This window comes from Oryctolagus cuniculus, chromosome 7 (genome assembly GCF_964237555.1).
Source record: "Oryctolagus cuniculus chromosome 7, mOryCun1.1, whole genome shotgun sequence".
NCBI classification, from domain to species: domain Eukaryota; kingdom Metazoa; phylum Chordata; class Mammalia; order Lagomorpha; family Leporidae; genus Oryctolagus; species Oryctolagus cuniculus.
In genome coordinates, this window is record NC_091438.1 from 50,773,568 (window position 1) to 50,800,295 (window position 26,728).

Genomic DNA, 26,728 nt, shown 5'->3' on the forward strand with positions numbered 1-26,728 from the left:
TAAAGGGAGAAGAAGGCTGTCTTATCACAGATCACAGGATGTTGATAGTGTTGATGACAGGGATATAAAGAAAAGATTCTGTTTGCGCACAGGGAGCGGTCCTCATCCCGGCTCCCGGGGCACCGTTCACGTATGTTCTCAAGTCATCACTCTATTTTTTTTTTTTGTCTACAGATAAGACTTTTATGAAAGGAATATTATTCGTAAACAACATTATTGCTCCCTGATTGAAACAAAGGTGATTAATTCCGGGGGAAGCACATATAAAAGCTTTAGAAACTCTGGCCGGGACCACTCCAGACGCTGAGGAAGGCAGGGTCCCCTGAGCTCGCCGGTGCCAGGTAACCCCGTCTGCAGCTGGGGCCCAGGGTTTTCTCGCAACGCCTCTTCTCTGCAATCTGTTATCCAGGCCAGAAACGACCTGTCACAGCCTGGATGCCCTTCCTCACGCTTGCTGTTGCTGTGTTGCTTGAGAACTACTTAATGTCTTTCTCCTTCGCTGGAAGGTGCAGCGGCTTTGGTGGCAGCGTTGGCTTAAACCCCAGCCCTGTGGTCCAGGCGCTGTGAAACTCGGGGAAAGTTGTTTGATCCCAGTGAGCCTCGCTTCTTCATCCGCAGGCTTCAGTAACGACCCAGGCCGAGCTATGCTGTGCGGGTTCAATGCGAGGGCGTGCAGGCAGTCCGCGCACACCAGCAATTAATTTCTAGATGGATCAGAAAGATGCTGTTCTTCCCTTCTCCCAGGCAATCAGCTTGATGGAGAAGCCCCAACAGTTCGATTTTAAAGGCGCCTTGGGACATTGAAAATATGCCATTACTTACGGGAGGAACGTGCAGCAGCCGGGGGTCGGGGTGGGCGGGGGAGCTCCACTCTTCACCCTGTGTCCCCTTCTCTGTGGGCGCAAGAACCCCAGATTAGCTGCTCCAGGAAAGCCTGCACTCCACTATCATATGCCACCCTCCCCTGGAAGCACCCTGCAAGTACTGCTTGGGACTTAGACCGTGTGTCCTGATTTGGGCATCATAAAGCAGGGTCAAATAAGAATTGAGCAAGTTTCTCATTTTAATAATTATTTGGGGAGAAAATCTAGAACCCAATCCCATGCTTACACTAAAATAAGGCCTAGATAGATGAAGAGATGGGAATATGCAAGAGGGACAGACAATCTTTCTGATATAGAGTCCAAAAAGTATAAGGGAAATCATAAATGCGATACTATAAATTTTTGAAAATTTCAGAATAGCAAAACACATGTTATAAGAAAAAAATACAAGCTGGCAAATACTATTGGTAATATGTGAAGGATATAAATAGGCAAAAAAGCTGTCACAAATCACCAAAAAAGAAAAGAACAATGAAGCAGAAACAGGAGCAAAGGTGCAAATTGAAAATTCACAGAAGAAATATAAAAAGGTAATCATTATATGAAAAGATGTTCAACTCCATTTGTAATTTAAAAATAGCCACAAATTTTTAGCATAACAAAATCAGGAAAAAAGAAATGGACAAAATGAGCTGCTTGTTGGGGGGGGAGGGGAACCCAGCCTTGCTGGGCATTAGCAGTGGGGTGTGGCGTGCGGCCAGTTCTGAGGGCACTGTAACTGAGTGTCCAAATGACACTGTGCCTGTTTTGTGAGGCTGCAGGTGACTTTCCACACAAGAGCAACTCAAAGCTGCAGAAAGGTGCGTGGGTGCAAGATGATTCGCTGCAATCCAACTGGAAGGTTGCAGAACTGCGTGGTCTCACTGATATGAACCACACACACACACACACACACACACACATACACACACATTCATGGACGATTTCTGTAGGCTAATTCAACAAACTGTTTATCCTTGGGAGATGATATGTGCTTCTTGTTTTTCTGGTTTTTCACTGGTCTTTTAATAATTCATGTATTGTTTGATAATGGAGAAGAGATTTTTTTTAAGTATTTTCTTTAAAAAATAAAACTGATGTCAACTATGTATAAAGCATAGTGCTGGACTGGCTGTGTCTGGGGACAGTGAGCAAAGGACTTCACGTCCATTGACCGCAGGGTTTCTCCTGTGTAAAACAGGGGTGTTGAACCATATGTTCATTTTTAACATTTAAACATCTCGTGTTGGAATCGCTTACCTGATTTTCTTGACTTGAGAAAGCTGTTGCTGCCTCACTTTGCAAAAACTTGCCTTGGATGCCCTCTGCTGGCATTTCTGAAAATAACAGGAGCAGAGGTGTCACAGCTCACAAATTGCCATCACTCAGACGAGGCCTCCTGCTACAGTGAGGTCTCTGGCTCTGGTCTAGAAGGCCTTGCAGGTGAGAAAACCTCAAGTTAAACTTCCTTCATTTCTACATTTATCTTGAGGTTCCCTTTGTTGCCAAACCTGTATTTATATAGAAAAATACTCTCTTCTCCCATAGGCGACTTGACATTTAAATTCCCGGATCCTTCTCACCAGTGCAACTGTGCTCAGCTTGCAGATCTACAGGAATCCAGGAGTTGCAGAGGAAAGTCGACACAGCTCTGGGATCCTTGCAGCAGAGGGGTTCGAAGCTCGCCTGTGCCCAGGGGAAGGGGAAGATGGCTTCCGGAAGCATGTGGCTGCTCCTCCTGCTGAGCTGTTTGGCCAGCACTGAGGTTGTGGGCGGTGAGTACTGGTCACTTAGCTGGTCAAGCCCAAGGTCAGTGTTCACGCATTTCACACTACACAGCCCTCTGCTTGCCCCCCCCCCCCAAATTAGGCAGCAAATAGATTTTAAAGACGAGAATGGAAACCAGCATAGTGTTGTAAAAAATCCAAAGGCTCTAGACTCAAACAGACCCAACCCTATATGGTTGCAAGCCACGGTAAAACATCAACTAAGTGTAAATTTGATTAATTTTGCAAGTGTATTGTGCAGTATAGAGATGCTGTGTTAAAGCACCTGCCACCTAGCAGTCTGTCCTGAGTTGTAACCATGGTGAGAACCTCCCTATGTTGATGCACTGTGTCTAGGGATTTCATTTGGCAAGGGACCTACAACCTACAGACCAAACATCAAGTACTGCATGGCAAGCGAGCTGAGTGGAAAGAATACTGTATAATTGCTCAAAAAAGAAAGCAGGGGGAAGAAAGCTGTATGAGTGTGCTAAGAAACAGTGTCATGGAATAACTAAAAAGGAAGGATGCAAGATATGGGCTCATTGGTGGAACTTCTTTGTTCCACTTAGGAGGCAAATGCGGCCAGAGAAGGCTAGATACTTGCCCAAGGTCACACAGCAGGACTAAGAGGTGTGGTGGCTGCTGGTTTGGGGTGCCTGTACAGTCTGCTGTGGCCCTGCTGGGTGTTGTATGTGAAGGGTGAGTAAAGAATCCATGCTTGAGGATAAGAAGAGAGAGCCTCCTGTGGGATCCAGCGTGTACCACTCAGCACTACTGCCAGAGAAGGGGAGCGTCTTTTGGTAGAAACACTAGGAGAAGCGGGGTTATTTGGGCATCGTGCTGACTCACATGGCTGTAGTCTGTGGCCCTTGTCATGGTCTGCCCTTGACTTGTCCTTGCTCCCCGTGGCTCCCTTTCCTCAACCCCACACCTATTTCCAGCCAGCAGTTCTCTGGACCATGGATGGCTGCGTAAGGAACCCAGCCACTCTTCTGAACCACTCAGGAGGGTGTGACATGCTGGCAGGCTGCCCTGGAGCCCCTCCCACCGAGCCACCTCTGTGGCCATTTCCACGTGGCCAACTACTTCCCTGTTGTTCTGGTGCTGAGATGACCTTGTTCTGGTACTCGGCTGACCTCAGGCTTCCTAAAAGACCTTGAGATTTGCCCCAGCTATATCTCAGGGAATAAAAAATCAGTTCACTTTGGGATTACACCAACCCTCTGGTTTCTCTCTCCCCCAAGGAGGTGGGATCACAATATTCAATATCACAATATTCAACACAGGTGCTTCCATTGTTCTACAACAGACAGATCTTCCTCCCCGCTGCAGAGAAATTTTCTGTTTATCTTACTTTCTCAAGAGAACCTCTTAGGACACAGCCTACATGATCTAAGCTATGGCTTATGGGAAAAAAGTCAAATCTTGCCCTTAGTGGAAGTACAGGGGGATGTATTCTTTTTTCTCTCTGAACAACATCTGGTGGTCAAGATCACAACTCTGAGTGCCTGCAGAGGGATTTTCTGCCCCGGCCTGTGACAGTCCTCCTCCCGAAGCGAGGCATGTCGTTGACTCAATTCCTGGAGAGACAGAGGGCAATGCCATTTATGGACAATGGAAACTCCACCCAGTTAACATTTTCTTTTTATGTTTTTTTTTTTTTTTTTTCCCGGCATGCAGTGCCAGCGCTGCCGCCGCAGCATCCTGCTTCGATCCAGTTTATATCTTCCAGAGCAGCATGCTGGTTATAGTAATGGGGGTGAGGATCTTTTTCACAGCTACAATTTTAGCTGGTTATTAGTTATTAAACCATTACTACATTCTGGGCTCTGGACTGATCACTCTACATGAATTACCCCAACTAGTCTTCCCACCCATCCTAGGAAGATTGCTGAATGTCTGACCAGACACCGTCTGGATGCAGCCCCGGTCCTCCACTCTCACGCTCATTAGTCCAATTATGCATTAGAAAAACAACAGCTTAAAATGGTTAGAAAATGTTCTGAAGGTCACACGTCTAGGAAGAGGTGAAATAGGAAGACTTGGCGCAGTACAGGAGGTGCTGGGAGCTGGACCTCCTGATGCCACCTGTGCAGGGATGAGAAGCTCAGCACCGTGGGGGGTGAGGGTGGGCTCCAGGGCTGCCCAGGAGACATCACTCAGCTCTCATCCCATCTGGGTGACCCCAACAGGTCACTCATCCCCCTGTATGGTGGCAATGCCCCTCTGTTTCTCTCTCCCTTGGTGAGGTTCTGGTAATTATATGAGGTAGCCTGAATGACTGCGCCTGGCCCATTCAGAGTTTTAAATGCCTGAGCATAGTGACAAACGTCTCATTCAGGACTCCTGTTGGAGTTGGACCTGCCGATGCCAAATCTTGTCTCCTGCACTTGCTGGCTGTGGGCCCCTGGGAGATGACCACTTTTCGTGCCTCCGTTTCCTCTCTTGGAACATGGAGATAAGACTGGCAGATCTTTCACAGGGTTATCCTGGAGATGGCGAGAACCTGTGCAAGCTGCCTGGAGCAGCACCACCCCGGAAACGCTCAGTGATGGCTCGGACACCCAGCGGGCGCTTCCACAAACCAGCCGCTGGGTTTGCACTTCTAGAACTAAAATGTCTCCACCAGGGGGCGCCCGTTCCTAGCGGGGCAAGGAGAGGGGCTAATGGAGGGGAAAGATGGAGAAGCAAGGACAGAATGAGAGGCGGAGACAGAGTCGGGGTAAAGAGAGGCACACAAAGGCGGAGACAACCAGGAACCGGAACCAGAAAGAGACAGAGAGACAAACCAAGTGGAGAGAGGAGACAGAGACACTAAGGACCCTTTGGAGCTCCCGAGGAAGCCGGCGGAGCTGTGCCGGAAGCACCGGGCTGTCGCTAGGGCTTCGTGCTCGGGCTTCAGGTCAAGGGCTCCTCCCTCACTCTCCTCACCCGCGCTCCACCGCGAGGCCTGCCGCCTCCTGTCTCCAGGCCGCCGCTTCCGGACCTGCAAGCCCATTTCGTGATCTGCCTGTGGGGCGTGGTACTCAGTGATCAGCCCGCTCCTTAAGATCAATTTTTACTCTAAGAGCCTAGGATCTTGGGGCAGGTTTTGTGAGGCAGCGGGTTAAGCCGCCACGTAAGATGCAGGCATCCGCATCAGAGCAGGGTTCAAATCCTGTCTCGTCTGCTTCTGATCCAGCTTCCTGCTAATGAGATCATGGGAGGAAGCAATGATGGCTCTAGTACTTGGGTTCCTGCCACCCACGTGGGAGACCCTGATGGAGTTCTGGGCTCCTGGCTTCAGCCTGCCCCAACCCTGCCTGTTGCTGGCATTTGAGTAGCAATCCAGTGGAGTGAAGACATCGCTCTCTCTCTCCATCTCCCTCTCTCTCTGTCGTTCTGCTTTTCAAGTAGATAAAAATAAATAAAATAAACATTAAAAACAATCAAGGATTTTTTTTTTATTTGAGAGGAAAAGAGAGTGAGACGAAGAACACCCTTCTGCTGATTCACTCACCAAATGCCTGCAACCAATGGGGCAGGGGCGGGGACCCTGAAGCTGGGAGCCAGGAACTCAACACCCGAGCCCCCCATGGATGGCCGGAACCCAATTACTCGAGCCGTGTTTGTCACTCCTGAGAGTTGTATTTAGCAGGAAGCCAGAATGTGAGGGGAGCCAGGACTTGAACCCAGGCCCTCCAGTGTGGACTGTGAGTGCCCAAGTACATTTTATCGACAGGACAAAATGCCCTCCCCAAGACTCTGCTTTCTGTCCTCCTGACAGAGTGGATGAGGTTTCCCACCTTCCAATTATTTCTGTTGCTAAGTTTTGATTGCTCATCTTTCCATATTTGTAACAACCTAAGGTTGGAAGGGTTGGTGGCAGGAACACAGATTCCTGAGTGAGAGAACTGACTCTGAAAAGTGGGTTTTCTCTCTTGCTGTGTAACCATGGGCAGGTGGCCGCCTTACCAACTGTTTTCCCACATCCCTCTGTCATTAGGATAAGAATACATGTAGCGTGGATGCATGGCTTAGCCTGACACCAAGTAGGCACTTGATATGTGGAAGCTGGTGACAGTGACAGCAATGATGACAGAAAGGCTTTCTTCTTACTTAACATACAGTTATGCTCAGATTTCCAAATAGTCACATCAGTATTATTGTGCTGGCTTCAGTATATCTGAACTCATCGATGCCTTTCTGCCACGCCTTGGCTGGGTTAGTCATCGTCCATCCTTTGTAGATACACGGTACAGTGCATGCATAAGACCTAAATCAACAATGCGCATTGTGCTGTAAGTCAGAGGACCAGCTTAAGAAAGCTACAAACAGCTGCTGAGCAGGGGACTTACCAGAGAGCAAGAGGACACCTGGGAGATTTTTAGGCAAGGAATGGAATGCAGCGGAAGCGTTGGGCCAGTCCACGACAGTAGTGTCCTCCAAGTCAGGAGAGAGGAAGCACTGGAGTAGGGAGCCACGGTGAAAAGAAAGACTCCTGTGCCCCTCGAGGGTGTCTGGGGGCAGCCACATTGTCACAGGAGCCAGTGAGCGTGGTGCCCCCTGCATCCTCCGAACCAGCCATCTCCCCTTCTTCCTAACCCTCAGACTCAGTGGTGTGGCCCATTCACCGTCCCACTGGCAGGAGGACTCTGAGCCTCCCAGAACCACAGCTTTCTTTGCATCTAGGCCCTGGCTGTCTCCTGTTCCTCTCCTGGATACACGCACTGTACTTCAAGCAAACTTCAGTGCTTGCTATTTCATTTTTTTTAAGATTTATTTATTATTTACTTGAAAGTCAGAGTTACACAGAGAGAAAAGGAGAGGCAGAGAGAAAAGGAGAGGCAGAGAGAGAGGTCTTCCATCCTCTGGCCCACTCCCCAGATGGTTGCAATGGCTAGAGCTGTGCCAATCTGAAGTCAGGATCCAGGAGCTTCTTCCTGGTCTCCCACATGGGTGCAGGGGCCCAAGGACTTGGGTCATCTTCCACTGCTTTCCCAGGCCACAGCAAAGAGCTGGCCCGGAAGAGGAGCAGCCAGAACTAGAACTGGTGTCCATATGGGATGCAGACGCTTCAGGCCAGGGCATTAACCTGCTGAGCCACAGGGCTGGACTCCAGTGCTTGCTATTTCTATGCATGCCTTGCACATTCCTGCCTCCATTCCTCTCCCAGCCCAGCTCCTTTGCCTGAAGTTCCCCCTCCCCTTATGACTGAGAAATAGCCCACTGTGCTCAAATTCCAGCAAAGTTGTCAGCTAACCTGTCCCATGTCCCCCAGACCAAAAGGACTTCTTTCTCCTAGTTATGCTTAAAATGACCCCCTTTATGTACCTTGTCCACTCTTGTGCTACCTTGAATCATAGCTGTCTGATGTCCACCACCATTGTGGGATTCTGCCCACTGCTGAGCCTGTCTATGCCAGTGATGCATCCTGGGACTGAGGAATAACTGCAGAGTGGATTCAGGGGCCCACTGGGCCCAAGGTGAGACAGATCAGAGCTCAACCTGTCGACCACCTGACCTCCATAACCCCTGCTCTGACTGTGGGGCCCTGTGACCTTGGAGGTCCAACGGAATTACTACCAGTTCCCAGTCAGTGGCTTGTAGTTGCAGAAAGCTCTGATTATTTCTTGTTTCCAACACACTGTCATCAGTCAAAGGCCATCGGTCTCTTTGGGGAAGGCAGGGAGAAGGATTAACAAGGTCAACGTTTAACTATGTATCTGCCAGGGTCCTTCCTGAAGGGCCTCTTCCCGGACCACCACGGCCATGCGCAGCGACAGCACCCGCCCTCATCCATCCCCAACACCCCCATTGCTGATGACAAGCACAGACCTCAAGGCTCTCTCGGGACGCCACGAAGTTGGGGAGGAAAGGAGTCATTCAAAGGGTTCTGGAGCGGGAGACTGCCAAGCCTGGGTTTACAGTGTCTGCCGGCCTCACTTGTAATTGCCTTCTGTTGTGTGCAGGCAACATCCTGAGACCCAGCTGTGCCTCAGGGTGGTTTTACAACAGAGCCAGTTGCTATGGATACTTCCGGAAGCTGAGGAGCTGGTCTGATGCTGAGGTAAGAAATGTGGCCACTCAGCTTCTCTGGACTAAGGGCCAGTCAGAGCCCCAGTCGCCTTTGAGTCACTCAGAATCAAGGCTCCTTCCTGGGCAGTGGGAGGGGAGCTGCCTGGCTGATGGACGGGAGAGAAGAGGTTGAGTGCTCGGTTTGTTCAATGCTGTGATTAAGAATGAAGCAGGTGCTGCATCCCGGAGCCCAGATGGGCTGCATGGACAGAAGGGTGAGTAGGAAATGCCTCTGGCCCTCAGTCAGCTCTTGGTCAGGAAAGAGAGATGTGGAAATGAAAGAAGACGAGGGATGTGCAGGAAGCATCACTGAATCGCTGTACGCGATTTACCGTAAGAGAGTGGGCTACAGGTGTGCTTGGGCAGGAAGACCCAGGGCTTCCTGTCAGAGTGATGCCATGAAAACCGTGGGCAGGTTTCAGTGCCGTCAGGACCCACGAATCTGTCGATTGCGTCTCACAGTCTTGGTCTGAGACACCCTAAGTTACTCCAGCAGATGTGGGGAGGCAGTGCTGCACGGCCCTGACCTGTGCCTGCTGGACTGAGTGACTGATGGGAGGGGAGGGCGGGGGACGATGGGAACACTGCAGCATGGTCAGGGCCCAGAACGGCCTCAGGATTCCTGTCCATAACCCAACAAGAAGAACAGGAAAAATACCATCTACCATGAGACAACTCCCAAGGGTTCAAAAGTAGTCTCTGGCCTTAAAAAACACACACACACAGGATAATGCAAGATGTTGGTGCTTAAACAGAAAATCTCAGTGCAGAATGAACATAAGTGCCTTTGTCAACATTGCCCAGAGAGTGACTAGCAGAGCAAATCCAGGGAAGGCTAGCCTAACACAATGCTTTTTCTAAGTCCTGGATAATTAGGTAATAGATAGATGATAGGTAGATAGATAGGTAGTTATTGATAGATACATAGATAGATGATAGATAGATATTGATCCATAGATAGATAAGCAAAGATGGAGTTTCTGTGGCTGTAATTGGGAAGCTGAGCCTCAGAGGGCTGGCGTGGCATGCCAGAGTCACACACACACACGAATGAGGGGTGAGACCAGGGCCCCAGGCGCTTCCTCAGGGCCCTAAATCTCTCGCTCTTGCCTTGAGCTGCTTCTCCCTTCGAGACCTGACACTGTGGCAGTTGTGTCTTCTCCCACAGTGACAGGAAGTCCCATATGGGGTTTGGATCCCAACTGCTGAAAGAGATGGGATCTGCCTGGGTCCGTTTGTCTTGGCACAGCAGGGCTGTAGGAAAGGGCTGTGCATTGAAACCTTGAGGTGTCATCATTAACGGGACCTCTGCTTGCGTGCAGCTCGAGTGCCAGTCCTATGGAAATGGAACCCATCTGGTGTCCATCCTGAACGCAAAGGAGGCCAGTGTCATAGCCAAGTACATACGTGGCTTTCAAAGAAACCAGCCCGTCTGGATTGGCCTGCGTGACCTGCAGAAGGTAACATCTGACCAAGTCCACTCTTGAGTACCCCTCAAGCGCACCCTTCTGAGAACTGGCTCTGCCCCCTCCCAGGGACACAGGTGTGGATCTTCAATGAAGCACCTCCGCCTGGCAAGGGAAAAGTCTCAAGGTTAGGGGCCCAGTCCTGGCCCACAGTGGAGGTTATGGTTTGAGTGACACCATTTTATAGATTTCCTGTCTAATCTAGTTCCTCCTGTTAGAACAAAAAATTGCCAACTTTCCAGAGAGTCTTCCAGAAAAAGCAGTTTGTATACAAGAGTGCTTCAAAGAGTTCATGGAAATAGAATTCAAAAATAAGTAAATTTTAATTCAAAAGAATTTTGGAATCCAGGATTGGTAGTTTTCCTAATATGCATTTTCTATGAATATTTTTTGAAGATTTCACATATGCATAGATCTCGAGTTTTTCGGCATGAAAAACAGACTTGTGTGTGTGTCTGTGTCTGTGTCTCTGTGTGTGTGTGTCTGTGTGTCTGTGTGTCTGTGTGTGTCTCTGTGTCTGTGTCTCTGTGTGTGTCTGTGTGTACCTGTAATGAGACTCAGATTACTCAAATCCCCAGTAGGTGTTTAGCTGAATGGAAACTTTCAGCTATCCCTTTTCTTACAGTCTGCTACTTTTTATGGTATCCTTAGTTTTCAGCACTGACTGCTCACTTGTTCTCCGTCAGCATCGTGCTGTAAGGAATGGTCCAGGAGGCCTTCGTTAGGAATGCCTGGTGCTGAGGTGTCTCTGTGAGGCCTGCAGTGTGCAGGTTCTTTGAGCAGCTCCTATAGTTTGTTCAAATGGACGCAGCAAATGCAAGAAGAGAGCTCCCATCCTTTTGGCTTCTTGGTAAAACTGCTGAAGACACCACACAGTCATACATCCTCTTTTATGAATATGTGTTTACCCTTTAGTATTTACTAGTGAATATCTTTGTGTGTTTTCTCCTCTTGAATATTATGTTGTAGAAAAGCTAGTAATTCATTGCCATAGTTGTTATATTTCATCCATGCATTTAGCTTTAAATGGCATTTATTTGCAGGTCAGGAAGTTTAGATTTTTATATATTCACATTGTCATCGATCACAACCCTGTCATTCAAAGACAAGATAAATATTTACGTCTATTTCTGTAGGATATTTATTGCAGTTTAATTATTTACATTCACGACTGTCTTCATCCATTGTTGCTATAGCAACAAACAATGGTGATTTATAAAGAAAACAGGGCTCACAGCTCTGGGAGCTGGGGAGTCCAGACTTGAGTGGTGGTATCAGGGAAGGGCCTAGGCCTGCGGCAACTCATGGCATAAAGTGGAAGGACAAGTGTGGGTGGACAGAGGGGAGGAGGCCAAACTGAAGCTATCTCAGTCCCCAAAGTGAGGTCTCCACCCCTTTGCAAGGTTCCGCCTCTGTGTCTCAACCACCTCCAACACTGCTGCGCTGAGGAATGAGTTTTGCAACATATGAATTGTTGGAGACCCATTCAGACCATAGTAACGACTGAGGAACATAAGTGGCAAGCAAATATTCCCAAAATTGTGCCTTATCTCTAATAATCGAAGGCATGAAGTTAAAACAATAATATAATTTGCTTATTATATTATCAAGCTTTGTCTTAGTGAGTTGCATTTTTAAGGGCATAGAGAAGTTGTTCTTGTGCCATGTTGGTATGGCTGTATGTTCCTGCAAGTGAATGAACTGCTTTTGGTAAAGCCTTTTGGCTGTGTGTTATCAATAACTTCATCTAGGCATTCCCTTTGACCCATCAATTCTAACTCTGGGAATCTGGCATAAGAAAACAGTTTTAGATACCAAAACAACTTTATTAACACAATTTTTAATAAAGGGATTCTTCAGAATAATCATAAATTAGAAACAATATACCTATCAGTCAACAGAAGAATATTAAGGTGAATTACGGTACAGTCTTAACATTTTTTTTTTAAACTTTTATTTAATGCATATAATTTTCCAAAGTACGACTTATGGATTACAATGGCTTCCCCCCCATACCGTCCCTCCCACCCACAACCCTCCCCTTTCCCACTCCCTCTCCCCTTCCATTCACATCATGATTCATTTTCGATTATCTTAATATACAGAAGATCAGCTTAGTATACATTAAGTATGGATTTCAACAGTTTGCTCCCACACAGAAACATAAAGTGAAAAATAATAGATGATTTTTTTAAATGATGATGAAATCAGAGCAGACCTATTGTCATGTTTAATCCCAGTGAGAGTCAAGTTGGGAATTGATAATTTCTTTTTTTTCTTTTCTTTTTTTTTTTTTTTTTTACAGAGGATCAGTTTAGTATGCATTAAGTAAGGATTTCAACAGTTTGCACCCCCATAGAAACACAAAGTGAAATATATTGTTTGAGTACTTGTTATAGCATTAAATCTCAATGTACAGCACATTAAGGATAGAGATCCTACATGAGGAGTAAGTGCACAGTGACTCCTGTTGTTGACTTTACCAATTGACACTCCTGTCTATGGCATCAGTAATCTCCCTATGCTCCAGTCATGAGTTTCCAAGGCTATGGAAGCCCTCTGAGTTCTCCGACTCTTATCTTGTTTAGACAAGGTCATAGTCAAAGTGGAGGTTCTCTCCTCCCTTCAGAGAAAGGTACCTCCTTCTTCGACGACCTGTTCTTTCCACTGGGATCTCACTCGCAGAGATCTTTTGCCAGAGTGTCTTGGCTTTCCATGCCTGAAATACTCTCATGAGCTTTTCAGCCAGCTCCGAATGCCTTTAGGGCTGATTCTGAGGCCAGAGTGCTATTTAGGACATCTGCCATTCTATGAGTCTGCTGAGTATCTCACTTCCCATGTTGGATCACTCTCCCCTTTATTTACTCCATCGGTTAGCGTTAGCAGGTACTAGACTTGTCTATGTGTTCCCTTTGACTCCCAGTCCCTTCACCATGACCAACTGTGAACTGAAACTGATCACCTGGAACAGTGAGATGGCATTGGTACATGCCACCTCGATGGGATTGAATTGGAATCCCCTGGTATGCTTCCAACTCCACCACTTGGGGCAAGTCAGCCTGAGCATGTCCCAAATTATACATCTCTTCCCTCTCCCATTCCCACCACCATGTTCAACAGGGATCACATTTCAGTTAATTTTCAACACTTAAGAATAACTGTGCATCAATTACAGATCTAAACCAGTCATATTAAGTAGAACAGATAAAAAAAACTACTAAGAGGGATAATGTATTAAGTTGTTCATTAACAGTCAGGGCTATGCTGATCAAGCCACCATTTCCCATAGTGTCCACCTCACTCCAACAGGTTTCCCTCTTGGTGTTCAGTCAGTCGTCACCGATCAGGGAGAACATATGGTATTTGTCCCTTTGGGACTGGCTTATTTCACTCAGCATGATGTGTTCCAGATTCCTCCATTTTGTTGCAAATGACTGGATTTCGTTGTTTCTTACTGCGGTATAGTATTCTAAAGAGTACATATCCCATAATTTCTTTATCCAGTCTATCGTTGATGGGCATTTAGGTCGGTTCCAGGTCTTAGCTATTGTGAATTGAGCTGCAATAAACATTAGGGTGCAGACCGCTTTTTTGTTTGCCAATTTAAATTCCTTTGGGTAAATTCCAAGGAGTGGGATGGCTGGGTCGAACGGTAGGGTTATCTTCAGGTTTCTGAGGAATCTCCAGACTGATTTCCATAGTGGCTTGACCAGTTTGCATTCCCACCAACAGTGGGTTAGTGTCCCTTTTTCCCCACATCCTCGCCAGCATCTGTTGTTGGTAGATTTCTGCATGTGAGCCATTCTAACCGGGGTGAGGTGAAACCTCATTGTGGTTTTGATTTGCATTTCCCTGATTGCTAATGACCTTGAACATTTTTTCATGTGCCTGTTGGCCATTTGGATTTCCTCTTTTGAAAAATGTCTATTGAGGTCCTTGGCCCATCTCTTAAGTGGGTTGTTGGTTTTCTTTTTGTGGAGTTTCTTGATCTCTTTGTAGATTCTGGTTATTAACCCTTTATCTGTTGCATAGTTTGCAAAAATTTTTTCCCATTCTGTCGGTTGTCTCTTCACTCTCCTGACTGTTTCTTTTGCAGTACAGAAACTTCTCAATTTGATGCAATCCCAATAGTTGATTTTGGCTTTGACTGCCTGTGCCTCCCGGGTCTTTTCCAGAAATTCTTTGCCTGTGCCAATATCTTGAAGGGTTTCTCCAATGTTCTCTAGTAACTTGATGGTGTCAGGTCGTAGATTTAGGTCTTTAATCCATGTGGAGTGGATTTTTGTGTAAGGTGTAAGGTAGGGGTCTTGCTTCATGCTTCTGCACGTGGAAATCCAATTTTCCCAGCACCATTTATTGAATAGACTGTCCTTGCTCCAGGAATTAGTTTTAGATCCTTGATCAAATATAAGTTGGCTGTAGATGTTTGGGTTGATTTCTGGTGTTTCAATTCTGTTCCATTGGTCTATCCATCTGTTTCTGTACCAGTACCATGCTGTTTTAATTACAACTGCCCTGTAGTATGTCCTGAAATCTGGTATTGTGATGCCTCCAGCTTTGTTTTTGTTGTACAAGATTGCTTTAGCTATTCGAGGTCTCTTGTGCCTCCATATAAATTTCAGCACCATTTTTTCCAGATCTGAGAAGAAGGTCTTCGGTATCTTGATTGGTATTGCATTGAATCTGTAAATTGCTTTTGGGAGAATGGACATTTTGATGATGTTGATTCTTCCAATCCATGAGCATGGAAGATTTTTCCATTTCTTGGTATCCTCTTCTATTTCTTTCTTTAAGGTTTTGTAATTTTCATCGTAGAGATCTTTAACGTCTTTGGTTAAGTTTATTCCAAGGTATTTGATTGTTTTTGTAGCTATTGTGAATGGGATTGATCTTAGAAGTTCTTCCTCAGCCATGGCATTGTCTGTGTATACAAAGGCTGTTGATTTTTGTGCATTGATTTTATACCCTGCTACTTTGCCAAACTCTTCTATGAGTTCCAATAGTCTCTTAGTAGAGTTCTTTGGGTCCCCTAAATACAGAATCATATCATCTGCAAAGAGGGATAGTTTGAGTTCTTCCTTCCCAATTTGTATCCCTTTAATTACTTTTTCTTGTCTAATAGCTCTGGCTAGAACTTCCAGAACTATATTGAATAGCAGTGGTGAGAGTGGGCATCCCTGTCTGGTTCCAGATTTCAGTGGAAATGCTTCCAACTTTTCCCCATTCAATAGGATGTTGGCTGTGGGTTTTTCATAGATTGCTTTGATTGTATTGAGGAATGTTCCTTCCAAACCCAGTTTGCTTAGAGTTTTCATCATGAACGAGTGTTGTATTTTATCAAATGCTTTCTCGGCATCTATTGAGATAATCATATGGTTTTTCTTCTGCAGTCTGTTAATGTGGTGTATCACATTGATTGTCTTGCGCACATTAAACCATCCCTGCATACCAGGGATAAATCCCACTTGGTCTGGGTGGATGATCTTTCTGATGTGTTGTTGCATTCTATTGGCGAGAATTTTATTGAGGATTTTTGCATCTATGTTCATCAGGGATATTGGTCTGTAATTCTCTTTCAGTGCTGCATCTTTCTCTGGCTTAGGAATTAAGGTGATGCTGGCTTCATAGAAAGAATTTGGGAGGACTCCCTCTTCTTCGATTGTTCTGAATAGTTTGAGAAGAATTGGAGTTAGTTCTTCTTTAAACGTCTGGTAGAATTCAGCAGTGAATCCATCTGGTCCTGGGCTTTTCTTTGTTGGGAGGGCCTTTATTACTGTTTCAATTTCTGTCTCAGTTATGGGTCTGTTTAGGTTTTCGATGTCTTCCTGGTTCAATTTAGGCAGGTTGCACGTGTCCAGGAATCTATCCATTTCTGATAGGTTTCCCTGTTTGCTGGCATACAAGTCCTTGTAGTAATTTCTGATGATTCTTTTTATTTCTGTGGTGTCTGTTGTTACATTTCCTTTTTCATCTCTGATTTTATTGATTTGGGTCTTTTCTCTTCTTTTTTTAGTTAGTTGGGCCAATGGGGTGTCAATTTTGTTTATTTTTTCAAAAAACCAGCTCTTCGTTTGGCTGATTTTTTGTAATGTTTTTCTTGATTCAATCCTGTTGATTTCTTCTCTGATTTTAATGATTTCTCTTCTCCTACTAGATTTGGGTCTGATTTGCTGTAGGTTTTCTAGATCCTTGAGGTGAATTGAAAGCTCATCTATTTGGTGTCTTTCCAATTTCTTGATGTAGGCACCTATTGATATAAACTTTCCTCTTAACACTGCTTTTGCTGTGTCCCATAAGTTTTGGTATGTTGTGCTGTTATCCTCATTTACTTCCAGAAAGTTTTTGATTTCTCTTTTGATTTCTTCTATGACCCATTGTTCATTCAGGAGCATGTTGTTCAATCTCCATGTGTTTGCGTATGCTCTAGGGATTCCTGAGTTACTAATTTCCAACTTCATTCCTTTATGGTCTGAGAAGCTGCATGGTATGATTCTAATTCTTTTGAATTTGCTCAGACTTGCTTTATGGCCTAGTATGTGGTCAATCCTAGAGAAGCTTCCATGTACTGCTGAGAAGAATGTAAAATCTTTAGCTGTAGGATTGAAAGTTCTGTATATATCTGTTAGATCCATTTGGGCTATGGTGTCGTTTAAATCTACTGTATCCTTGTTGATCTTCTGACCGGATGATCTGTCTATTTCTGAGAGTGGAGTATTGAAGTCCCCCAGTACTACTGTATTGGGGTCTAAGTCTCCCTTTAAGTCTGTTAATAAATCTTTTAGATAAACTGGTGCCCTGTAGTTAGGTGCATATACATTGATAATTGTTATATCTTCCTGTTGAATTGATCCCTTAATCATGATATAGTGTCCCTCTTTGTCTCTCTTAACAGTTTTTGTGGTAAAGTTTATGTTGTCCGATATTAAGATGGCTACGCCCGCTCTTTTTTCATTTCTGTTGGCATGGTATATCTTTTTCCAGCCTTTCACTTTCAGTCTGTATGGATCTTTGTTGGAAAGATGTGTTTCTTGTAAGCAGCATATAGATGGGTTTTGTTCCTTAACCCAATCAGCCAATTGGTGTCTTTTAACTGGACAGTTCAGGCCATTCACGTTCAAAGTGACTAATGATAAGTGGTAACTTTGCCCTGCCATTTGCCAAAGATAAGTTCTAATATATGCTTTGAATTCCCTGTGATCTTTTGCTGTGAGGTTTCCTTCCTTGGTTTCCTTCCTTTACCTTCTTTCATATTGATGACCGTGTTTCTGTGTTTCTGTGTGTAACACATCTTTAAGCATCTTTTGCAGGGCTGGACGAGTGGCAACAAATTCTTTCAATTTCTGTTTGCAATGAAAAGTCTTTATTTCACCTTCATTCACAAATGATAGCTTTGCAGGATATAATATTCTGGGCTGGCAGTTGTTCTCTCTTAGTACCTGGGCTATATCTCGCCATTCCCTCCTAGCTTTTAGAGTTTCTGATGAGAAGTCAGCTGTGAGTCTGATTGGAGATCCTCTGAGAGTAATCTGACGTTTCTCTCTTGCACATTTTAGGATCTTTTCTTTATGTTTCACTGTGGAGAGTTTAATTACAACGTGTCGTGGTGAGGATCTCTTTTGGTCGTGTTTATTAGGGGTTCTGTGGGCTTCCTGTACTAGGATTTCTCTGTCCTTCTCCAAACCTGGGAAATTTTCTGCTAATATCTCACTAAAAAGGCCTTCTAATCCTTTCTCCCTCTCCATGCCTTCAGGAACTCCTAGAACCCGAATGTTGGGTTTTTTAATAGTATCCTGAAGATTCCCGACAATATGTTTCAGATTTCTAATTTCCTCTTCTTTTCTTTGGTCTGACTGTATCCTTTCCTGTTCTCTGTCTTCTAAGTCCGATATTCTCTCTTCTGCTTCACCCATTCTGTTTGTAAGGCTCTCTATTGTGTTTTTCATTTGATCTATTGAATTCTTCACTTCAGTCACTATCACAGTTTCCTGTTGTACTAGTTGTTTCGTTTCATTTTGATTCCTCCTTAATATTTCATTTTCACGAGAGAGATTTTCTATCTTGTCCATTAAGGATTTGTGTAGTTCCAGAATTTGTTTTTGAGAACTTCTTAATGTTCTTATCAATTTTTTGAGATCTGCTTCTTGCATTTCTTCTATGTCATCATCTTCATAATCTTGAATTGGGGTGTCTTTTTCATTTGAGGGCGTCATGGTGACTTCCTTGTTTTTATTACCTCGGTTTTTGCGTTTGTTATTTGGCATATTGGAGATATTTGGTTTCTTCACTGTGGTGCTTTTTCTTGTTATACTATGACTCTAGATTAAGTGGACTATCTGTTTTTGATGGAGCCTTAGGGCTTGAGATGGGTGTGGCCTGAGAGCTCTGTTTGGTGTGCCAAAGGTGACACTCCCAGGTTAGGCGTGGTAAATCTCTCTCTCTCTCTTCCTTTTTTTTTTTTTTTTTATTCAAAAGGGAAGTAATTCCGCACAGCTGAATGAAGTTGGAGGTAGTTAGCAGGCAAATGATATACCCACAGGAGCCAGAGATCGGAAGCTCTTTCCCAAGATCCCCACAGGGAATCTGTTCGGCCCTCAGAGTGGGCTCAAATTCTCCTTCAGCCTCCCACTGGGTTGCCAAAGTTACGGAATTGTAGCGTCTCTGGAGAGTGCTCACGTGAATTCCGTGAGTTCTCTCCCCCACCGTCTCTTTTTTCACAGTCTCAGTTCAGTAGCACCACAAATTTACTAGCTCCTAATCGCCTGTTAATTCGCCCCGCCCAGAGTCAGGTTTTTCTGCTAGGCTCAGGGCCGGTGCAGACCTGAGGTCGCTCTGCTTATGACGTATGTCCAAGATGGCGCCTGCTCTTTGTCTTGCTCGCCCTTGAGAGGTGAGCGGAGAGAGAGAAACCCGTGTCCGTACTAGTCACCCTTTTTTTTTTCTCTCTCTCTCTCTCTCTTCCAGTTAGCCTTGTGAACTTCCCCCCCCCCCGGGGGGTCGTTCCCTCTAGTCTCCTCTCTCCGCTTGCCTGCCGGTGTCTCGGGCTATTGAGGTTCGGCTCACCTCGCGTTCCAGCGCTGGTGTGTTGAGTCTGCCGCTGATGTCCCAAACTGTGGGCTCCCACGCTGTCCACGCAGGTCCGCTGTGAGTCACGCGTTCCGGAAGAGTTTCTTCTGCTGTTTCCTCCCCTACTCTTCCTTGAACCTGCAGTATCTCCACTTTTATTAAACTATCTCTCCCCAGACTATCAGTGTGCTCCCTTCCTATTCCGCCATCTTGCCGGGAGTCCAGTCTTAACATTTAAAAACATATTTAGGAAGCAAGTTACAACATTGAATGTATGTTTTTAAAGGCCACAACATTTCTTAATACTTAAAAATGTAGTGATGCATAAAAATTTCTACTCCAGTAGCAAACTGCTAAAATATCACTAATGTTTTCCTGTTAGTGGTTGCATGGAGTGACTTTCTGTTTTCCCTCCTGTGCATTTCTGGGCTTTCCCAAGGTTTGAAATGCACACTGTTGCCTTCAAGGGCCCTGAGGAGAGCATCCTGGCTATGAGCAGGGGGGCAGGCCCATGGCACATCTCCCCATCTCCTCCATTGCAGAACCAGGAGTGGCAGTGGATTGATGGGACCACCTACGTGAACGGATCCTGGGCTGGCCATCCCCAGGGTGGGAACAAGCACTGCGCTGAGGTGAACCACAGAAACAGTAAGTGCCCAGGCACTGCCCCTGTCGCCTTCCCAAGTCACAGCTCTTTCCCTGGTCCCAGTAACAGCAAAATGGATGTCCGTGCCTTCCTTCCTGCCTGCCTACTGTCAACCAGCAGCTCTTTCCTTCCACAGGACAATGGCCTTGCCAAGGACTTTGCCTACCTTCGATTTTTGCCATATCGATGCTCTAGCTGAACAATTGTTGACTCCACATTTCCCCTCAGTCCGCTCACTGCTTTCTTTCTTTTATTTATTTATTATTTTTTTGACAGGCAGAGTGGACAGTGAGAGAGAGACAGAGAGAAAGGTCTTCCTTTTTTGCCATTGTTTCACCCTCCAATGGCCGCTGCAGCTGGTGCACCGTGCTGATCCAAAGGCAGAAGCCAGGTGCTTCTCCTGGTCTCCCATGGGGTGCAGGGCCCAAGCACTTGGGCCATCCTCCACTGCACTCCCTGGCCACAGCAGAGAGCTGGCCTGGAAGAGGGGCAACCGGGACAGAATCCGGCACCCCAACCGGGACTAGAACCCGGTGTGCCGGCGCCGCTAGGTGGAGGATTAGCCTAGTGAGCCGCAGAGCCAGCCACTGCTTTCTTGAATACATCTGTTTTAGAATCATGGAGGAGTGGCAGCCCCGTAGTGAGAGACCCAGACCATGGGGAGTAAATCTGTATAGTGAAATCAGATTATTCCTTCATGATTTCTTTAAAACTGAGGTTCCTCAGGGGCTCTGGAAATGCAATCTTGGTCTGGTTCCTCCTCTTGTTACCCCGAGTTTTCCCCCAGAATGTGGTGACCAGAACCTCAGCTGCAGGCTGCGTATGGTCATTTGAGCCCCCTCCTTTCCCTGGCCCTCTTTCAGGCCAGTTAGTGTTCAACCTGGGTACCAATGACATTCCAAGCTGGATAATTCTTTGTGAGGAGTTGCTCTGTACATTGTAGAAGGTTTAGCAACATCCTTGGTTTCCACTGTAGATACCAGTGCTCCCCACCCTGGCTTGTGACAATCAGATATTTCTCCAGACTTTGTCAAATGTCCTAGGAAGTGAGGGGAGGAGGGAGAATCACCCTCCCCAACAACCACAGCTAAGTGATGTAGAAGATTTCACTGTAAAACAAGACCATGGAAGGATACTGGTCCCAAAGTTCACACATTTGAGAACCTCCCAGTGGGTCGTGGTGGCCGTCATAGTGACACTTGCACTCCCTTCCTGACCAAGAAGAGGGCTGGGACTGCCAGGTCTGGGGACTCAGGGACTGGAGTGAGATCTGCTGCACCCAGCAGGACACAAACAGGGCTTTCTGTTGTTTGAGGGTTAGAGCTCATAAGAACAACAAAGGAGAGGGAGCCAAGTTTTTAACAGCAAAAAGCAACAGCAGACACAAGGAGGCAGCTTCTGAGGAGGAGTCTCTGGGATAAGAAGAAGCTGGAGAAGTGTGGCAGACATTTGGCACAGTGATTAAGATGCTGCTTGGGCTGCCCGTATCCCTTACCGGAGCACTTGGGTTCAGATCCCTGCTCCACTTCTGATTGCAGCTTCCTGCTAATGCATACCTGGGGAGGCAGGAGGTGACAGCTCATGTAGTTGGATCCCTGCTACCCTTCTGGGAGACCCAGATAGAATTCCCAGCTCCTGGCTTTGGCCTGGCCGCATTCCAGCTGTTGTAGGTGTTTGGGGGAATGAATCAGCAGATGGAAGATCTCTGTCTCTGTCTCTCTGTCTCAGTGTCTTTGAATTTCAAATAAAATGAAAATAAATGAATACTTTAAAAAAAATTGGAGAAAGTGATTTCACAGGTGCAAATGTCATTTTGAAAGGCCCAAGTCAGCAAAAAATGGAAGGAGCACCGTCAGGACCCACAGGAAGGAAGTGTGAACACTTAGTCCAGACTCAGACTGGGACACCCTAGGAAATAGTGAGAAAGTCACCACTAGAGTTACCCAAGCAAAAGGTCTACATTGTCCCTTTTTTTATTAAACATTTTATTTATTTATTTGAAAATCAGAGTTACACAGAGAGAGGAGAGGTCTTCCATCCGCTGGTTCAGTCCCAGATTGGCCACAACAGCCAGAATGAGCAGATCCAAAGCCAGGAGTAGGGAGCTTCTTTCATGTTCCCCACACAGGTTCAGGGGCCCAAGGACTTGGGCCATCTTCTACTGCTTTCCCAGGCCACAGCAGAGAGCTGGATCGGAAGTGGAGCAGCTGGGACTCGAACTGGTGCCCATATGGGATGCTGGCACTGCAGGCGGCAACTTTACCTGCTATGCCACAGTGCCAGCCCCTGTCCTTTTAATTGTAGTTGAAACACTAGGCATGCTAGAAGAGAGCCACGATGGCACACGAGGGCCAACTGAGGAACTGATTTAAGATCCAAAACCCAGGCGTTCAGTTCAGACCCTGCATCTCTGGGGCTGGCAGCCAGACCAGCTTTGGGGAAGCAGGAGATCGGACGCCTCTCAAGCCCTTCCCACTGGATAAAGTCCCCCTTGGCCTGCATCCGTGATGATGTCAGTGAGGGCAGTAGTGAAGTAACCCGCGTCGGGTGCAGGAGAATCATGTGCTCTTGGGAACACCGCCTCTCTTGGATTCCCTTCCTTGCCTGCGGTCGATCACACAGCTTGCAGCCATCAGAGTGCCTGTGCAGGCTGTCGAGTCAGAAAAGCTAAGGAATGAAGCAAGGATTCGAGAAAAGCTGGTGGAATATGAACCTGGAAGGAAAATTCCCCTCGACCCCATCGATGTCATTTTATATTTGTAGAATGGATTTCGCCTCAGGAGATTTTCTTTAAAATTCAAAAAGGCATAATATTAATGCCTTACACAGCCACCCAGGCACTCTTCCTCTGTGAAGAGTTTTTTTTTTTTTTTTCCTGTCTATTTAGAAGGAACTCCAGAGTGTCTTACACCCTGTGCCCTCCTCTCACCCTTTCTGCTCTGCCCTGCACCACAACGTGACTGTCAGTGGCTGGGAAATTGCAGCTCCCAGTGCTTCGTGGCTTCTCTCCTGTTCACTGGGAGGCATTTCATAGGGCAGTGTAGCAGAGATTTCACACTCAGTCTAGTTTGTGGTCAGGACCCAGGTTCTGCCTTCTGAACACCCAGGGTAGAATTGCAGCACCGCACTTAACTGAGCTGTGCGATCCTGGGCAGACCTCTTATTCTCTGCACCTGCGCTGCCTCCCCATGAAGAGGGGGCAATAAGAGTAGGCATCAGGGGTGGGCTAGGCCCATGGCTCCCTGCTTTGGAGTGGAGAGGATGCTCTCAGAGCCAGTGTCATTGCCCTGCGCCCTCTGGTGCGGAAGAAGAGGAGGAGAATGCAAACAGATACCTTAGCAGGGAGTGCCTGCAGGTGAGCTGCTTGTGCTGCCAGCAGCTGTCTGTCCCACTCACACATAGGCTCAGCGGGTGCCAATCTCAAGCAGTCCCATGGCCGATGTGTTCCCAGACCAGCTCTCTCGTCTGTTGCAGCAGGTGCTGGCCAGTGGCCTTGCACCACGTTCTCATTGCCCCATGCTGTGACAGTGCACAGAAAGTGTGCAGACCTCCTTTCTTTCTTGCTTGCTTTCTTTCTTGCTTTCTTTCTTTTTAAGATTTTATTTATTTATTTGAGAGGTAGAGTTACAGACTGTGAGAGAGAGACACAGAAAGATCTTCCTTCTTCTGGTTTACTCCCCAAAGCCAGGAGCTTCTTCCGGGTCTCCCATGCGGGTTCAGGGGCCCAAGCACTTGGGCCATCTTCTACTGCTTTCCCAGTCCATAGCAGAGAGATAGATTAGAAGAGGAGCAGCTGGGTCTCGAACCGGCGTCTGTATGGGATGCCGGTGCCACAAGTCGGGGATTAACATACTGTGCCACAGCGCCGGCCCCCTGCAGCCCTCATTTCAGTTTTACTCTCTGACCCCAGTGTGAGGTCTCAGGTGCACAGGCAGGGGCAGGCCCAGTCCTCTGCAACCTCCTGAGAACTAGGAATGGGAAGGGCGCCCCACCCTCCACCATGTACGCAACACACTGACAGGACCTGGCCAGCAGGTCCAAGCCTGAGCAGAAACCTCCCTGGGAAACACCACTGTGCTGCAGACAGGATGACGAGCCATCAGCCCAGGACGAGTGTAGTTTCTGGGAGGGATCCGCTAGGACTGTCACTGGACACGTCCGTCGCTCTGTAGGCTGCCAGCTTCCCACCTGGTCCTTCTAGGCACACGTGCAATGGTGTGATGCGCCTGGCTTCAGAAGCTTGCCGTTCTTTGAGCTTTCAACCACGGCTGCTTGGGATCTCAGCGGTTGACCTTACCACTCTCACCACGGCCCTGGTTCACACCCAAGAGCCCTTGGTTCTCGCTGGGTCCAGGACAAGCCCTGCCGCCCCTCAGAAGCTTCAGTGGGGCTTCTGCAATCGAGTGGGACACACAAATTATCCTGCTTTCTCTCAGTGAGCTTTGCATCTATGCCAGGGTTCTCCAGAGACAGACAAAATCAAGTGGAAGGAAAGAGAGTGGGAGAAACATGAGGCGCTGGCTCACGCGGACATGGGGACTGGCAAGTCAGATTCGCAAGGCAGGCCAGCAGGCTGGAAATTTCCAGAAAGAGTTAATGTTTCAGTCTTAAATCCAGACACTGTAGGGGCAGAATTGCTGCCTCTTGGGAAAACAGTCAGACACAGCTCACTCACATTATAAAGGATAATCTGCTTTACTCAAAGTCTACCGATGTAAATAAATATCAATCATATGTTAAGCAAGCAAACAAAAACCTTCAAGGGAAGGCACTGGGCCCAGCAGTTAAGATTCTGATGGAGATGTCTGCATCCCAAATTACAGTGCTTGGGTTTAAGTCCTGCTCCACTCCTGATTCCAACTTTCTGCTAATGCACACCCTGGGAGACAGTGTGTTATGGCTGAGGTATTTGGGTCCCTGCAACCCACGTGGGAGACCAGGATTGGATTCTTGGCTCCTGGCTGCAGGCTAGCCCAGTCCCAGCTGTTGTGAGCATCTGAGTAATGAACCAAGAGTGGAGAGCCCTTTCTCTTTCTGTCTGTCCCTGTCTCTCTAGGTGTATGTGTGCCTCTCAAATATGTGTGTGTGCGTGTGTGTGTGTATGTATGTATACACAGAATCATCTAAATTGGTTTTTGTCCAAACAGCTGGACACCGTCTCCTAACCAGATTGACAGGTTAAAAAAGTAACCATGAAAGCTCAATACAGAACTGGATGTATTTCAATCTCTGTTTTCTTACAGATTTTTTAACTTGGAGCAGCAATGAATGCAGCCTGCGCCAACACTTCCTGTGCAAGTACCAACCTTAGAGCAAGAATCAAGATTCTGCCAACCCTGGCACAGGCCCATCTCCTCTTCCTTCTCTGCCACGCTGGCTAAACTGCTGTATCTCTGAGAGTAAACCTTGCAACTAAATGGAGGAGGCCTCTGCTGCACTGACTTCCTTGGGCATAGAGACAGCACTGGGACAGCAGTGGCTTCTATCTCTAAAGGTCCACGCCACGAGCCCTTTCCCTCCTACTCTTTTTTCTCCTCCCTTCTCTCTGGCTGCCTCAAGTGATCCAGGAGTGTGTGTCCCCAGCTGGTGACCCCAACTGGGTCTTTGGCCACAGGGATTGAAAATTTGAAGATAGAAGGAGGGAGGGAATCTGGTCCTCTGGTTCTGAACCTCCTGCCCTCTCATTTGCCACGTCCTCCCCTTAGTCATCTGCTTATTTTCTCTTTTCCCGTGGGCACACTCACCAGGAAAGTCCCTGGGAGGCTGATACAGGCCATACGTTCTTTCAATAAACAGCTGTATAGATGGGAGGTTGCTGAGTTCCAGTCCAGTAGTGATGGGAGTGGAGAGGTGAAATAAGATTTACAAACGCCCAAGTGTTTCTTCATCTCCTTCTTCCTGGCCCCTGCCCCCTGCCCCCAGCTCCCCAGCAACAGCCTTGGTTTGAGGAGAGACGAGATGGAGGCCAGAGGCCTGCCAACCTTGGAGCAGGGCTGAGTGAGGGGCAGTTATTCGGCAATGAGGCCGAGGTGACAGTCACAGCCAGGCCAGTGCAGTGGGTGTTGTTTTGGCCTGAGGGGTCATCTCTCCCCTGCCATGAACGACCTGTGCGGTCTTGCTCCCTTCCCTTTGCCTGTGAGGTTTGGGGTTTCTTAAGGGGGTGGTTGTTCCGGCAGTCGGAGGTCATTTTGCTCTCAGGCATGTGATTGCTTAGGTCATGAATCTCCATGGCAACTTAAGGAGAAACCATGTGGACTCGATGGTTCCAGAAAGTGTGCCTCTGGCATGGCCGTGTTCACACTGCACAGCACCAGGCCGAGAGGCCTGTGGCTTGGCTGCACTGTTCAGACCACGTAGGTGGCTGCTTGCTTCCTCCGCCTTGCTCAGCCAGCCAGGACTCACTGTCTTCCACCGTAATCTGAGAGCAGTGCCCTGTCACCACATCACGCTAGGAGCAGCTGGTGAGTGGTGGCTGAGAGAAGGGCACGACCGAGAAAGAAGGGATGGGATGGATGGGGCATGGGCCCCAACCACTCTCCCCCCATGACTCCCTGTTCCTCTTTCTCCCACACCCTTGTCAAAGAGGAAAACATCAGACCAACATGTTGCTCCTCCCAAGCATTAAAAGACTTTACCAATCCAGAAGATAGATGTCTTACTGTGAGATTTCAGACCAGATGAGAGGCAGGGGAAAGGATCATTCTTTCAAAGTGTTTAATTAGCTCCAGTGAGACGGCAGGCAGCTGTCAGCTCTTAAGAGGGTTGGGCAAGCCCCTGTCACGGAGATTAATAGAAGGGCCAGATTCCACAGAGACAGTGGCACATGGGAAGACTGGGTGACAGGACCCGTGGGGAGACCTGCTG

At 47.1% G+C, this 26,728-nt stretch overlaps 1 protein-coding gene across 2 annotated transcripts; it reads left to right on the forward strand.

Moving 5' to 3' along the window:
• Positions 1 to 275: 275 nt before the first annotated feature.
• REG4 (regenerating family member 4) lies at positions 276 to 26,509 on the forward strand. Of its 2 annotated transcripts, none has more exons than XM_070076896.1 (6): positions 276 to 341; positions 2,465 to 2,638; positions 8,584 to 8,681; positions 10,012 to 10,149; positions 19,761 to 19,866; positions 25,108 to 26,509. In XM_070076896.1, exons 2-6 carry the CDS (start codon positions 2,572 to 2,574, stop codon positions 25,173 to 25,175), a joined length of 477 nt encoding a protein of 158 aa, XP_069932997.1. In that variant the 5' UTR covers positions 276 to 341; positions 2,465 to 2,571; the 3' UTR covers positions 25,176 to 26,509. The 2 variants fall into 2 exon arrangements, with proteins under 2 accessions (XP_069932997.1, XP_002715716.2); XM_002715670.5 differs by having other exon boundaries at positions 325 to 341; positions 2,412 to 2,638.
• The last annotated feature ends 219 nt before the right edge of the window (positions 26,510 to 26,728 follow it).

Bases quoted from the DNA above. Each gene is read 5' to 3' on its own strand.
- REG4 (XM_070076896.1), top strand. From the start codon at position 2,572: ATGGCTTCCGGAAGCATGTGGCTGCTCCTCCTGCTGAGCTGTTTGGCC. The intron at 2,639-8,583 runs GTGAGTACTGGT...TGTTGTGTGCAG, and splicing joins CAGCACTGAGGTTGTGGGCG to GCAACATCCTGAGACCCAGC. The intron at 8,682-10,011 runs GTAAGAAATGTG...GCTTGCGTGCAG, and splicing joins GGAGCTGGTCTGATGCTGAG to CTCGAGTGCCAGTCCTATGG.